Source organism: Somniosus microcephalus, chromosome 4 (assembly GCF_052327205.1).
Source record: "Somniosus microcephalus isolate GS21.2 chromosome 4, FLI_Smic_1.0, whole genome shotgun sequence".
Taxonomy (NCBI): Eukaryota; Metazoa; Chordata; class Chondrichthyes; order Squaliformes; family Somniosidae; genus Somniosus; species Somniosus microcephalus.
The window spans coordinates 224,721,387-224,737,452 of NC_140990.1; the positions used below are offsets into that span (position 1 = coordinate 224,721,387).

The 16,066-nt window shown below is 40.5% G+C and overlaps 1 protein-coding gene across 4 annotated transcripts in view; it reads right to left on the reverse strand.

The window, feature by feature from the left end:
* Nucleotides 1-765: 765 nt before the first annotated feature.
* nab1b (NGFI-A binding protein 1b (EGR1 binding protein 1)) overlaps nt 766-16,066 on the reverse strand; it is a 99,690-nt gene continuing 84,389 nt past the window's right edge. For all 4 annotated transcript variants that reach the window (XM_085985860.1, XM_085985859.1, XM_085985858.1 and 1 more), the window contains exons 6-8: nt 8,142-8,307; nt 4,331-4,483; nt 766-2,990 (exon numbers count right to left, since the gene is read on the reverse strand). In XM_085985860.1, the coding sequence (XP_085841986.1) occupies nt 2,884-2,990; nt 4,331-4,483; nt 8,142-8,307 (426 nt within the window). In that variant the 3' untranslated portion in view covers nt 766-2,883. The remainder of the gene's footprint in view (nt 2,991-4,330; nt 4,484-8,141; nt 8,308-16,066) is intronic.

Below are 16,066 nucleotides of genomic sequence, written 5' to 3' on the forward strand. Positions count from 1 at the left end.
ACTTCTTCACGCAAAGGGTGGTAGAAGTGTGGAACTCTCTCCCATAAAAAGATGTTAGCTCAATTAATAATTTTAAATCCGAGATTGACAGATTTTTGCTGCCTAGGGTATTAAAAGGATATGGAGCAGTTTCTAACATTTTAAAGGCGGATGGATGGAGTTAGGATACCAATCAGCCATGATCTCATTGAACAGGCTCAAGGAGCTGAATGATCTACTCCTTTTCCCATGTTTCCTATGTAAGTGGGTAAATGCAGCACTCCACTGTGGACAGCTGAATTTACCTAAGGGAACCTTAGGTCAGCAAACAAAACAAAAATGATCTGATGCTGAAACAAATATCAGAAGGTGGGTAACAAAGCATCTAGCAATGAAATGGTATTAGTTATACCCTAATACAAAAGCAAAATACTGCAGATGCTGAAAATCTGAAATGCAAACAGAAAATTCTGGAAATACTCCGCAGATCAGGCAGCATCTGTGGAGAGAGAAACAAAGTTAACGTTTCATGTCGGAGTTAAGATGTATTGCTGGCAGAGTGGAGAGAGCTTTACGCTACATTCAATCCTTGTTGTAGTTCAGCTGGGAATGCTCAATATTGACAATGGACTACAAAATTGTAGATTTTCATTTTCTCCTCAAAAGGAATCTCAATCAGTACAAAAATAATGCATTGCCAGCAGTGACATGAGGTATTTCAAAATTACTGTAGTTCAGGCAGGATGTCAGAGATTTCTGAAGAACTATAAACTATGGGACACCAAATCAGAACTCCAAAAATATATTTTAATGTTTATATAACAAATTAAATACATTAGTGTTTATCCAAAACATCCTATACTGTATTTTCAGACCACTCAGAATAATACTGGCCCATTTGCCATTTAAGTAGCAATTTCAGACAGTACAGACCATTAGAATGATCAACCATTCTCCCAGATATCCTCTGACCCTTGTAATGTTCATTAAATTGAATTCCAAAAGGAAACATTAGAATTAACATGACATATTATTGGTTACATTATTAGAGTATGTGTACTGTCAATCACCACTTTACAGTTTCTAACATTTTAACGATCAAAAGGGTTATGAGGGAGGCACAGTTTAAATTATGTTCTAACATACTATTGGCTAACGGTCAAGACATTATAGTAACATCAGTACATTACAGGTCGAAGTTCACGAGAATATTTCATGGCAACAATGTACAACACAGTTTTCAAATTAGTTGAATTGTACCGTGGGGAACTGCTTTCAATTCCCTTTACGAGCTAATCTGCCACTACAACAGAGTAATACCCTACAGCTATTCTCCAGTTAACTACAGGTAATATAAAATGATACTCGAGTTTGACTAAAATGTAATATGCAGCTACCAAAGTCATTTATTACACGTTTTGAACATGAATGTACAACCAGCTGTTGGAATCTTCTGTAATAAATCAGCGTTATTTGTGGAATTATTGCATTTTTTTCCTGTTGTCTCCCCTTTAATGCTGCTTTTCTAATGATTCTTGGTCTGTCTGTAGCAAAACTACTACAGGATTTTGGCTGCCTGCACAACCAGATTAAAATATCTGGGCTTTGATCAGTTAAATTCTCCACAATCAAAATGCAACATGATTTCAGATAGAAGACACACTGAACAAAAAAAAATAGAAAATAGGGCAAAAAGAAACCACCTTTCACAAATCTTCTTTCATGCAGACCTAAATCTGAGCATTATTTCTGCTGTTTCTAATCGGAAAGTTGCAAACACAGCTCTTTTGACTAAAGTCTTTCTTCACCATTAAATATTTCTGTCCAGCCCCCATCAAATCCGAAGATGGCTATAGTTTCAAAAAAATTAAGATGCAGCAATTTAAAAAAAATGGAATAGTATAAACTATACAGTAATAAAAAATAAAACTAAGTTCATAAAAACATTGATGGACAATGTATATGAACAGAAATAGCTAAAAAGCAATTGTGGGGTTTAACAGGAAAAGGCTTAAGTTTTGATTTTTTCCCCCTAGTTTAACTAGGGATGTGAGAATTTCCTGATGTCTAGTCTGCCAACTAACTAAACAGAGTTGGAGCCTCTGACAGTTATTGTATTTAAGTGGATAGACACACTGCCCAGAAACCTAGTCAAACATGCACACCACTTCTGATACATGGGGATAACTTCAGCACATGTGCTTGAAATACATTTAGAGCTACTTTCATGCATGTAATTTCTTCCTTTTTCACCACTTTGAGGTTGAACAGTTACATTTACCCTGTGGCCTATATTGGATCACCTCAACTAGACTAATTCCGCAAAGCCCATTTCCTTGATCCAATTCCATCCCACATCCCTTATGATAAATGAACATGGCAAACTTATATAATTGCACTACTTTATATAATCTTTGACATTACATGTGTACTACACCCCACTTTTGATCTAAATAAAAGTATACAACCATCAGGAAGGTTTTATTAAGATATATGCTAGACTAGTTTCTAGACAAAAGCAATATATTATCTATCTTAAGCTGGTGTAAAAAAAGTTGTTTCGTGTAATGTATTGTTTATTATTTCCAAAATGCTGTTCCATTTTCAATGGAGTTTGCTTTTCTTAGTGACCAATTCTTAAATAATGTTAAATAGATTATTTTAAAGCAGTTGTTTCACTGCTAAGGCCAGCTGCTCTTATAGCACTTACTGGACACAGCCAACAATGAAGTATCAGGTTAGAAATTATTCAGTTTTCTGCTGACCTAACAAACCATTGTCCACAACAACTTTTACAAAACAGAGATCACAATAATGGGACAGATATGAGGCAACATTGGTCATTAAGGCTCTTGTTACGGTGTTGCTGATGCCATTTTGAGAAACAGGCAAATTTGGAAAAGGCTATCTAACATCTTCAGGCTCTATTTTGATAGGTTTCAATGCTTCATTCTTCTTTTCTGTGTGATTTAGGACCGTCTGACAGAACTCCTTCAATGTGCCTATGTTTTCTGTTGCATAAAAAAAGAAAAGCCATTTTAGCAGTCTAGAGATAGATAAACATTGATTATAGCATGCATTTCATATAGGAGATGGAGTCTGCTACCACTACCATTATCTCTGTAGATATACTGATTGTAGGTTTTACCCATAGGCTGACATTTAGATGTGTTGTGGTTTAACCACATTTAAAAACTCCCTTCTTTCCCCCCCCTCATACCACAGGTTATAGAAGGTACATAAAATGTTACATTTACATAAATTGTTTATGCCATTATTTTTAGAAATGCTAATAAAATTAGCAGGATCTCAATTATGTAACATGCTCAATTTAAATTATTAGCTGGCTTTGGTCTTTATAATATTGAAAGTGTTTCGGTTTTGACAGGATTACTGAAAATATGCTGCTTATTGCCATTTTCTATGCATCAAAATTCTCTTTACTAGACCCCAGTAATCTTGTGTACTTTTGGTATGTTAATAGAAAGATACATCACTTTTTGTCCCTTTTCGTCAATATATAATGCCCCTTTTATATTACTGAAAGTAGTATTTGCACTAGTTTCCTGGCTGCTAAATCTGCCCAGTTAATACTGTTGGGCAAGTACAGCAGGTGAAATTAATTCAAAGCCTCATTCACAAATTTACTGATGTGGCTGGGAGGACTAAGGTCTGTACAGACCAGCAGTGCCAACAGCTCATTAATACCCTATACAGGCAGCTGAGGAGTCTGCCTACCCACAACCAGACCCAAGATGCCACCGAACAGAGGCATGAGGGCAAAACCACCACTCAAAATGGTTTTGGCAAATAGCATCAGCTCATTTACATTGCAGGGTTATCTCCAGGAATGCTTTTGACAGTGGAATATAGGGGGCATAGGATGCACAATGTTTCTGGTGGTCCCACTGGGGCCATAGAATGTTGCAACAAACAAGTTTGGACCTCAAGTCAGGTTGTTTTAGTGCGGGGGATGGGAGAAGTGTGTTCTTTTGCAGGTGAATGAAGTCAGGTTGTTTTAGTGCGGGGGACGGGAGAAGTGTGTTCTTCTGCAGGTGAATGAAGTCAGGTTGTTTTGCTCTCATTACATCTCCAAGCAACAGCAGTCAATACAGAGTGAGTGGCATTAATGAAGGCCTGGGAATAAGCTGCATGCTTGCGCAGTCAGACAATTGAACATGCAAATAAAATGCATTTAAAGCATTGTGGTAGTAGTCTATGATAAAATGTGGGCAATAGTACTACCTCTTTCAAGTAAGAAAATGTGCAAACAGCAAAATCCCACTTTCTCATTAAATGGAATTTCATCAACAGGCCTGCATCATCTTGTTCACAGACCCATTCACATTACCTGAAGAGTGAGGTTCTCTTGGATTGCTAGAATAAAGTCTGCTTAATTCATTTGATACTTGCTTAGCAAGCCGTAGATCTTCTCTAGATACCATTTGCTGCATTATTTGCCTACTCTGCTGGTTAGAGATCCTGAGATTCAGTGGTTTTTCAGCTGAAGGAAAAAGATAAAAGTACAGTAGTGAGATAAAGGACTAGTCCTTATTCTGATATAAACATTATAAATCATGTAACAAAAGCAAAATACTGCGGATGCTGGAAATCCTAAATAAAAACAAAGTGCTAAAAACACTCAGCAGGTCAGGCAGCATCTGTAGAGAGAAAGTTTATTTTCAGCTTGTATTCCCTCAAGTATAGAAGATTGAGGGGTGATCTGATTGAGGTGTTTAAAATGTTAAAGGATTTGAGAGGGTAGGTATGGAGAAACTAATTCGTCTAGTAGGGGAATCAAGGACAAGGGTAGATAATTAGAGCAAGGCCGTTCAGGAGCGCAATCAGGAAGCACTTTTTTCACACAAAGGGTAGTAGAAATCTGGCACTCTCTCCCCCAAAAGGCTGTGGACAATTGGAGCTTTTGAGATTGAGATAGTTAGCTTTTTGTTAGATAAAGGTATAAAGGGATACAGAGCAAAGGCAGGTAAATGGAGTCGAGGTGCAGATCAGCCATGATCGGAGTGAATGGCAGAACAGGTTCAAGGACAGAATGGCCCGTTCCTAGAGTTAACATTTCAGGTCAATGATCTTTCATCAGGACAGCCCTGAAACCTAAAACGTTAACTCGGTTTCTCTCTCCACAGATGCTGACTGTTTCCAGCACTTTTTTTTATTACAAGCAATGTTTTAGGTTATGTAACCTACATTTGGTAGTTTATTCCTGTGGTTTCTAACTTTCATATCCCCGCAAACTTTATGCTCTGTTAGAACATGAAGATATTTTTCTTTAATTCTGCATTTGCAATATCACACTCCCATTATTCATTACTAAAAGTTGCCTCACCTATGTAGTCAGCTCATCCAGCCACAATATTCACCAACTGAATTAATGGGAGCCGGGGGGGGGGGGGGGTGTGGGTGGAACACTAAGCTAAGGAAATTAAGATATTATTTTTTTGTGTCTACAAGGTCTTGTGTTAGTATTAAGTTTCTATGTGCACTGATGGCAGTCTGTTTCACACATGTGCTAATGGCAAAATAACCCAGGAACTCACCACTGTAACTCAGTTATCCATTACTGTACATATACTAATAGTAGGAAGGTCTGAATGGCAGACTTGCACAATTTTAGGTGTGCCTTCCTAAAATGCTATGCCTGCAACCATTTCTTTTGATGACACTAGCACTTATAAAGTCTAGTTTGGGGGCAGCACAGTGCAACAAAGTACGTGCTGTGCAGCAGAGCAGTAAGATGTAGGTCACGCTTTTGTGTCTCCAGCTGCAACTCAATCACAACTGTTTTGTGAGATGGAGACACAGAAGACAAATACTTTCCTACAAGTAAAATGGCAAAGGTCCTTTGAAAAGTATGTATGGGGAGGAAAACATCGTGATTACCCTTATACAGTGTTTGAGTTGTCAACCTATCTACAACAACAAATTTCAGTTATATAGCACATTTAGCATAATAAATGCCCCAAAGCACTAGGAACAGAGGAGGAGAGGGACAGATGTGTGGAGTGAGGAGGTGGTTGATTATTAAGGGAATTGTCACTACCCTGCAGAATGGTAGAGCAACAAGGAGGATTTAACTGTAGAGAGGGAGATGTGGTATGGTGTGATGGTCAAGGCAAATCAGGCTGTGGACAAACAGGCCAGCCATGGGTCGTGTGCACACGGGTCTACAGTCCACAGTCCACAGATGTGAAGATGAAAACTGTCCTGGGGGAAACAGTATGGGCCAGGTGCCATAAGTGACCTGGTGGGAGACAAGGATATCAAAGGCAGAACCCAAGCAGGCTCAAGTAGATAACAGAGCACCAGTGTCATAGCAGGCCAAAGGACAAGGAATTGGGAGTTGATGAGTGCATTAAAAGGAGCTGAGGTTTAAGGGTAGTTGGGTTGGAAATGAGCAGGGAGATATGAATGAATGGTGGTCACAGATAGTCAATGCTTGAAGAAGAAAAAGATGCTAAAGGAATAAGGCAAGAGGCTGCAATGGGACTTGGCAACCACTGAGTTGCACAAAGGTCATGGTAGAATAATACACAGGTAGTGAAACTCTGGTGGTGAGGGAAAAGGAGTCACCATTCAGGAGTCAAGCTTCAACAGGACTAGATTATCAAGAGCTGTATTCAGGATGAGGTCATGGATGTGGAGGACTTTATTCACAAAAGGAGTGAACTTTCTGGAGGGTGACACGGAGCAGCCTGGTAGTTGAAGACTCACCGAGGGCAGGGTGGAAGAGGAAAGTGGGACAGGAAGGACGTTAGCAAACCCAGCAAACAAATTGCTTAAGATGATTGCTAGGAAAAGGGATGAGGTAGTTAGAATTGCTGCTTTGGGAGACACAGCAATGGGTGTCATACTGAACACAGCAGAGAATGCCCAAGATGGAGCAGGTGGTCAGCATGGGCACACCCAGGAGTGACTCAAGTAGCAACAGGAAGGTTTTGGAGGGGAGTAGTGTTGAGTGGAATGTGGAAGCGAGAGGGCATCCCCAAGACCAAGCTGTCCACCCACTTTCCCAGTTGACTCAGGTACTAAAAGATCATGCTTGTCTGAGATCTAAATTGTCGCCTCAGACTTGAAGATGTGAAAAGTTACCAGGTTCAGTAAAATGCACTGAAACAAACGGTTTGCTGACTACCCACTTAAAAGCAGGTGCTAGTTTACCTAGTCCTGAATAATGCAATAGGTAGACATTTTTATTTAATTCGGACTCTCCAAAAATAAATCTCCAAAAGATTTTCTCTTATTTCCCCCCCTCCCTTATTTGTCACAACACACACAAGGCTGAGTGTCCAAGTGATCTGTTATTATGTTTTTATTTCTTCTCCTCCTCCTTCCCCCCACCCCAAGCTTCCTCAATGCTATTTTGAAAATGCCAACTAGGAAACATGTGAAAAGTGGTCTGTTATTTTCTTTCCCTCTCCCTCTGCACAAAATAGGTCCAGTTGCTTTTCTTAATTACACTCTGTTGAACTAGGCCTAATTTTGAACTAGGCCTAATTTTGTTCATAATCAAGATTACTTCTGACATGGCAAATGGTTTGGCTGCACTACACTTAGAAATTACTTTATTTTTTTTTTATTTTTTTTTAAATAAGTGTACCTAACATTGCTTTCACATTAAACCCAATAACAAAAGGAGGCCTGTTGTGAGACCACAGGATTCCTGTTAGACAGGTTGATAGTACAGAATATGTCTGCACATTAAATATACACATGCATGTACCTCCCTCCTTTATATTTTGCTTTTGCAAACTATTACAATAAGAGCTGATGCCGCAATGAATCCATCCATCACACACCCCTCCCCATAATGTTGGGTTAGTTAGAGGGCGGAATGAGTCACATTTACACTGTGAATCAGAGATTGGACTTGGGCAAATATCTTTGAAGTTTGAGGATATACAAAATGAAGTTTAGCTTCAATATTGTGCCACAGCTTTAAAAAATAGCTTTCTTTAAAAATAATGTATCACTGGTGGAGTACTGAACAAACATCACAATACATTTTGGTTCATCAATCTGAAATTCTATGCTAGAAAATATAATCATATTTCTATTTCACAAAAAGTGTATGATGTGTAGTTTCATTTTAACCAGTAGATTCATTATACCTGGTAGTCATATATGCCACTTAGATTTTGTACCTTGTCCATCCATGGTCTCTGCTGAAGGGCTTCTGGAATTCTGCTCTTCAGAATACTGCCTACAAGCTGTGGCAGATAGATGTCTCTCAGACGCTTGCAACATGTCCTGTCCTGTTTGTTCACGCACAAGCATTAGGTATTTAGCTGCTATGGTTTCAAGTTGGACCTGAGACAAACAAAAAAAGTTCAATGACGTTTTAATACATCTCCTTTGATTTCTGAGCAGGATTTGCTTTTACAAAAGTAATAATAACATTGCAGTTAAAAGAAAAAAAACCACTCCATACAACTGAGGGAGGGTCTCATCAATTCCCACAATTTGCTCAAAATGCTATTTGAAACTTTTTCATCCACCATTGTCTCCTCTAATTGAAACTTCTAATGTCCAAAATAAAGCTTTCACAATTTTTGAAATTACATATTCCACAATAACATGATCAGATTTGTTTATCAATTTTTGTGTGTCTTTTAATGGCTGCTCTTCCCAGCTCCAGATTCAGGTTTGTATATTTTAAAAACTTACTGTACCTTGTTTACAGCTTATAGACCTGGTATTCCCAAGTACAGCCGGTACAGTCACTTGCTGCCTCATGAGCAAACCAATCTTGCAGTGGGGCCTCAAACAGGCATTCGGCCCCATATTTGCATATGCAGTGTCTAATGCCTGTTTCAAGCGAGGGCACTGCATGCTGATTTTTTGCTCTTTACCAATAAGAACATAAGAAATTGGAGCAGGAATAGGCCACTTGGCCCCTCGAGCCTGCTCCTCCATTCAATAAGATCATGGCTGATCGAGGGCTCAAAGCCACTTCCCAGCCCGCTCCCCACAACCCTTCACTCCCTTATCTTGCAAAAAAATTGTCTATCTCCACTTTAAATGTATTTAATGACCCAGCCTCCACAGCTCTCTGGGGCAGAGAATTCCACAAATTTACGAGCTTGAGAAGAAATTCCTCCTCATCTCAGTTGTAAAAGGGCGACCCTTTATTCTGAGACTGTGCCCCCAAGTTCTAGATTTCCCCATGCGGGGAAACATCCTCTCTGCATCTACCCTGTTGAGCCCCCTCAGTATCTTATATGTTTCAGTAAGATCACCTCTCATTCTTCTAAATTCCAATGAGTATAGGCCCAGCCTGCTCAACTTTTCCTCATAAGTCAAACCCCTCATCTCTGGAATTAACCTAGTGAATTGTCTCTGAACTGCCTCCAATGCAAGTATATCCTTCCTTAAATAAGGAGACCAAAGCTGTACGCAGTACTCCAGGTGTGGTCTCACCAATACCTTGTACAGTTGTACAGGACTTCCCTGCTTTTATACTCCAAAGCCCTTGAAATAAAGGCCAACATTCCATTTGCCTTTCTGATTACTTGCTGTACCTGCATGCTAACTTTTTGTGTTTCATGCACAAGGACCCCCAGGTCCCTCTGAACTGCAGCATTTTGTAATCTCTCTCCATTTAAATAATAGTTTGCTTTTTTATTTTTCCTGCCAAAGTGGATAACCTTGCACTTTCCCACATTATACTCCATCTGCCAAATGTTTGCCCACTCACATAGCCTGTTTATATCCCTTTGCAGATTCTTTGACTCCTCTGCACATTTACTTTCCCACCCATCTTTGTATCATCTGCAAACTTGGTTACATTACGCTCGATCCCTTCATCCAAGTCATTAATGTAGATTGTAAATAGTTGGGGCCCCAGCACCGATCCTTGTGGCACCCCACTAGTTACCGTTTGCCAACCGGAAAATGACAAATTTATCCCGACTCTCTGCTTTCTGTTAGTTAACCAATTCTCTATCCATGCTACTATATTACCCCCAACTCCGTGAGCTCTTATCTTATGCAATAACCTTTTATGTGGCACCTTATCGAATGCCTTCTGGAAATCCAAATACACCACATCCACTGGCTCACTCTTGTCCACCCTACTTGTTACATCCTCAAAGAACTCCAGCAAATTTGTTAAACATGATATACATTTCCTAAAACCACACTGACTGTTTGACTGCAGTATGTTTTTCTAAATGCCCTGCTACTGCTTCCTTAATGAAGGACTCCAGCATTTTCTCAACAACAGATGTTAGGCTAACTGATCTATAGTTTCCTGCTTTCTGTCTCCCTTCTTTCTTAAATAGGGGTGTTACATTAGCGGTTTTCCAATCCGCTGGGACCTCTCCAGAGTCCAGGGAATTTTGGTATATTGCAACCAATGCATCCACTATCTCTGCAGCCACTTCTTTTAAGACCCTGGGATGCAGGCCATCTGGTCCAGGGGACTTGTCTTTTAGTCCCATTATTTTACCGAGTACTATTTCCTTAGTGATAGTGATTGTCTGTAGTTCCCCACTCCCTGTGGCCCCTTGATTATCCATTATTGGGATGTTGTTAGTGTCTTCTACAGTGAAGACAGATGCAAAATATTTGTTCAGAGTCTCTGCCATTTCCCCATTATTAATTCCCCAGTCTCATCCTCTAAGGGACCAACGTTTACATTAGCTACCCTCTTCCTTTTTATATATCTGTGGAAGCTCTTACTATCTGTTTTAATGTTTCTTGCCAGCTTACTCTCATAATTCATCATCTCTCTCTATTATTTTTTTAGTCTTCAATATGGCAGGTGGCGCACTACCGGCTCATAAGGAGCAGATGCTTACTACCTGCCATATTGAAGACGTAGGAGGTTGTTCAGCACCCGCAAAACAGGCACTGTGTGGCCAAATTTCTAGGCCGTAGACATTTCCACCCCCCCCCCTCCCCATATAAGTATATACACCCGCTTGCTGAACCATTGACAAAAATCTTGTCCAATACTGATTTTAATATCGGACACCAAAATAAAGATCTTGAATTGAACTTGATTTCAAATACATCCAATTAGTCCAATTTTCAAATGATCATCAAGTGTGCAACAAAACTGAAGGCCTTCACAATCAGGCACAGATAGGGAATTTATTTTTCCCCACTTTGCTACAACCAGATATATTCTTAGACCACTGTCATGTAACTCACCCTGATAATATTAGATGGAAATCTATTCATAAGTTACTGTTTTCTGCTTATTGCTGCAATACACAGTTCAGGATACACCACAATTTTCAACTATTCTTTTTGGACACTAAATTTGAAAAAACAATTATAATTAATAAAATAATAGAAATAGACACTCTGTCCTTAATATGCTTCCATTTACAGGTCAACAGACAATGAATGATAATTCAGAACTGTCCACTGAGTTCTTCCGTTTACATGTACTGTTGGTTCATCAAAATATTTTGAGTGTTAAGCACCTCAATATGGTTTGTTCATAAAAGAAACTGAGTAACAATATCATTGCAACCTCACAAACAACAAATATCCTGGCTTAACATGGAACCTGCTTTTTCCTAAAAAAAACTGTTTTCATGTACTATTCCTATTTTCAAACAGTGTTCCTGAAGGGCAGTACAGTGCATTGAGCCTCAATGTATTCCATGTAATGATTATAAAAGTTGGACCACCCACTCTTCTGTGTTCCCAATCTCAAATCTCATTGGTGTTGGGAGGAACCAGGCAAAGGCCTGGCATTTCGTCACATGGGATGGGGTATTCCCACCTTCTCATTATTGTATGCTTCTTTACAACCAGCTAACAGCTATCCTGGCAGTAATCACAGAATGATACAGCACAGAAGTAGGCCATTCAGCCCATCGTGCCTGTGCCAGCTCTTTAAAAGAGCTATCCAATTCATCCCACTCCCCTGCTCTTTCCCCATAGCCCTGCAAATCTTTCCACTTCAAGTATTTATCCAATTCCCTTTTTGAATGTTACTACTGAATCTGTTTCCACCACCCTTTCAGGCAGTGCATTCCAGATCACAACAACTCGGTGTAAAAAAGTTGTTTCCTCAGGTCACATCTGGTTCTTTTGCCAATCTCCTTAAATCTGTGTCCTCTGGTTACCGATCCTTCTGCCACTGGAAACACTTTCTCCTTATTTACTCTATCAAAATCATGAGGGGGTTTGGAACACCTCTATCAAATCTCCCCTTAACCTATTCTGTTCTAAGGAGAGCCACCTCAGTTTCTCTAGTCTCTCCATGTAACTGTCTATATCCCTTTGCAGATTCTTTGACTCCTCTGCACAACTTGCTTTCCCACCCATCTTTGTATCATCCGCAAATTTGGCTACATTACACTCGATCCCTTCATCCAAGTCATTAATGTAGATTGTAAATTGTCTTTCATCCCTGGTACCATTCTAGTAAATCTCTCTGCACCCTTTCTAGGGACTTTACATTCTTACTGAAGTGTGGTGCCCAAAATTAATTGCAATACTCCAGCTGAGGCCTAACCAGTGTTTTATAAAGGTTTAGCATAACTTCCTTGCTTTTGTACTCTATGCCACGAATTATAAAACCAATAATCCCATATGTCTTTTTAACAGCCTTCTCAGCTTGTCCTGCCAACTTCAAAGACTAATGTACATACATCCCCAGGTCTTCCTGTTCCTGCACCCACTTTAAAATTGTACCATTTAGTTTATATTGCCTCCTCATTCTTCCTATCAAATTGAATCACTTCACACTTCTCTGCATTAAATTTCATCTGCCATGTGTCTATGTCCTCCTAAAGTCTGTTACTATCCTCCTCACCATTTATTACATTTCCAAGTTTTGAGTCATGTGCAAACATTGAAATTATGCCCTGTATACCAAAGCCCAGGTCATTAATATACATCAAAAAGTGCAGTGGTCTAAACACTGACCCTTGGGGGACACCACTGCGCACTTCTCTCCAGTCTGAAAAACAACCGTTTACCACTACTCTCGGCTTTCTGTCCCTTAACCAAATTTTGTATCCACGCAACTACTTTCCCTTTAATCCCATGGGCTTCAATTTTGCTAACAAGTCTATTATGTAGTACTTTATCAAACGGCTTTTGAAAGTTCACATACACATCATCCCTCTTTGTTACTTCAAAGAACTCAATCAAGTTAGTTGCCTTTAACAAATACGTGCTGGCTTGCATTTATTAACCCATACTTTTCCATGTGCCAATTAATTTTGTCCTGGATTATTGTCTCAAAGTTTCCTCACCACCAACATTAAGCTGAGTAGCCTGAAATTGACAGATTTATTCTTCTCCCCTTTTTTGAACAAGAATGCAACATTTGCAATCCTCCAGTCCTCTGGCACCACCCCCTTATCCAAGAAGGACTGGAGCATTGTGGTCAGAGCCTCTGCAATTTCCACCCCAATTTCCCTCAACAACCTAGGATGCATCCCATCTGGACTGGGTGATTTTTCTACTTTGAGCACTGCCAACCTTTAGTATCCCCCTATCTATTTTTATCTTTTCCAATTTCTCTACTACCTGCACCTTTACTGTGACATTGGCAACATCCTCTTCTTTAGTGAAGACAGATGCAAAGTACTCATTTTGTAACTCTGCCATGCCCTCTGCCTCCACAAGAATATCTCCTTTTTGGTCCCTAATCGGCCCTACCCTTTTATTCCCCAACAGCACTAGTTAACCACCCAGTGAGGACGTTGGTTCCAGCTCTGTTGAGGTGCAACCCGTCCATCTTGTATAGATCCCTCCTGCCCTAGAACTGGTCCCAATGCCACAGGAATTTGAAGCCATCTACCAGCACCATTTTCCAGCCGCACATTAACCTGCCTTATTTTACTGCTGCTATACTCACTAGCACGTAGCACTGGGCTACCCTTGAGGTCCATCTCTTTAACCTCCTCCCTGGCCCCTGAAACACTGTCTGAAGGATCTCAACCCTTTTCCTATCTAGGTCATTGGTTCCAACATTGACCACAACTTCTGGCTGTTGCCCTTCTTCTGCAAAATGTTCTACACCCAATGATGTCCTTTACCCTGGCACCAGGGAGGCAGCACACCATGTAGGATTCATGTTGGAGGTTGCAGAAATGCCTGTCCATCTCTCTGACTTTCGAACCCACTATGACCATTGCATTTCTACACTTCACTGTGCATCACCCACTGCCCCATGCAGTCATTTGCCACACAGTGCTGTGGATGTGCCCTAGACTGCACTCCCCAGAGGTGTCAACACCCATTCATCACTGAAAACCAGTTTGAGAGTGCCACACTCCGAGGATTCCTGCGCTGCCTGCCCCTTCCTACCCTGCCAAATGTCCACCCAATTACTATCCTCCTGAAGTCTCTGTAGCTGTGGGGCGACCACCACCTGGACTGTGCGATCCAGGAAATTCTCAGCCTCCCGATAACCATGATGCAGACCGCCCACCCTATCTTCTCATGCCACAGGAACTACATGGCCCTGGAGAGAGAGTGCGCGAGAGAGAATAGGAACAAGTATGGCCTGATTGAAGCAACAGACCTTGAAAATAAAAGTTCTCAATTAAATTCCAGCGTTCAAGCATCGCACCATTTATTAGCTGAAATATACATACCTTGGAAGCTCAGTAATAGGAGACAACATACGGACCCCTGGATTTAATTCAGTGGAAAAATAATAGCTCAATCCTCAAATTGATTTTCCCTTTTGGCTTTGCTGCAACATGCAACAGAGCACCAACGTGAAATTCCAGAGCATTAGCTATGTGGTCGTGTCCTGTACTTGCAATTTTATCAAGCTACTGACATCAGACACATTTTTGTACATATGCGAACTAGGGAAGAGGACAGTACTTCCACACAAAGAACAGGTAAAAATTGAAGGGCCAGTTGTTGCTTGGCTGCTCTTGTGCATCTCTTAGCAACTGGTTCAGAATGGCATTGTGAAAGCCTATGAACAGACCCCTGCACTCACCTGAAGTTTGCACATGGTCCTAGGAACCTCAATTTGGGAAAAGGGTAAGAGAGAGAGAGAATTGGGGAGGAGAAAAAAGGAAGGGGCACAAATATTCAGAAAAACCCCCTCTCTTCCTTACTTCCCTGTCCATCACAATCGGTTGCCTTGAATGTTACTAAGGACCGTGTGATCCCAGTATACCTGCTTTAGGAAACTGTTCTACTCTTTGCTGAGAGACATTAAAGTTTCACAAAACATGGGTTGGTGGGATAGCCCCACTTCAAGGTGCACTTAGAGTTAGTTGCATTGTGAAAGGAAGAGCATGGATGCCAAGATCTTCTCCTAGGCAGCAGATTGCAATAAACAGAGCTGCAAAATAGGTTTAGGGACAAGGCAGTAAGTTCAAGAAGGTAATCAGAGGCAATTTAAAATGCATCAGAAGGTTAAAACAGTTCCGTAGTGATGTGTAACTTTTTTTAATTTATTTTTTTAAATTTGCAGCATTTTTGTGTAATAATGGAAGCAGCAGTTTGCAATGCGTCACATATTAAACATGTCATTGTGCCATCAGCAGCCTAAAGCTATGACTCATGTGAATCTGTGCGACATTTCAAATATCAGCCCAGCAGATTTTCATGCTTTTCCTATTAAATGCAGCATGAACCAATTCCTCGGATTGACACTGACCACCCTGATTAGTTACTGAGTACCAGTGTGAAACTCAGAGCTGCTTAGTACAGAAACATCTTCCAAAATTACATTTAATTGTCAAGGCAGCTTGGTAGGTGCCACACATAAAACAAGAAGTTTGAATTGGGGTGGAGGAAACCTCGCATCTTCTGTCAGCCCAACAGCAATACACCACAGAAAATCCACAGCCCAGATTGGTGTTACCTGATTAGCCAGTGACCAACCTAAATAGCAAGGGGCAGACACGATGCATGCTTGCACTGTAATTACATATAGCAAGTTACCAACCTCAGCCATGTTATTGTGGGAAATTACAGGCAGAAACCAGGTATTCCCCACAGCAAGTGTGAAGGAGATAAAGTGGGGCAAGGGACCCAACCACTCATTCATCTCCTGTTGATACAGCAAATGTAGGCCATTTCAGTCAGGAATATTGAGCTTCACAAGGTGGCCATGAAGAAATAA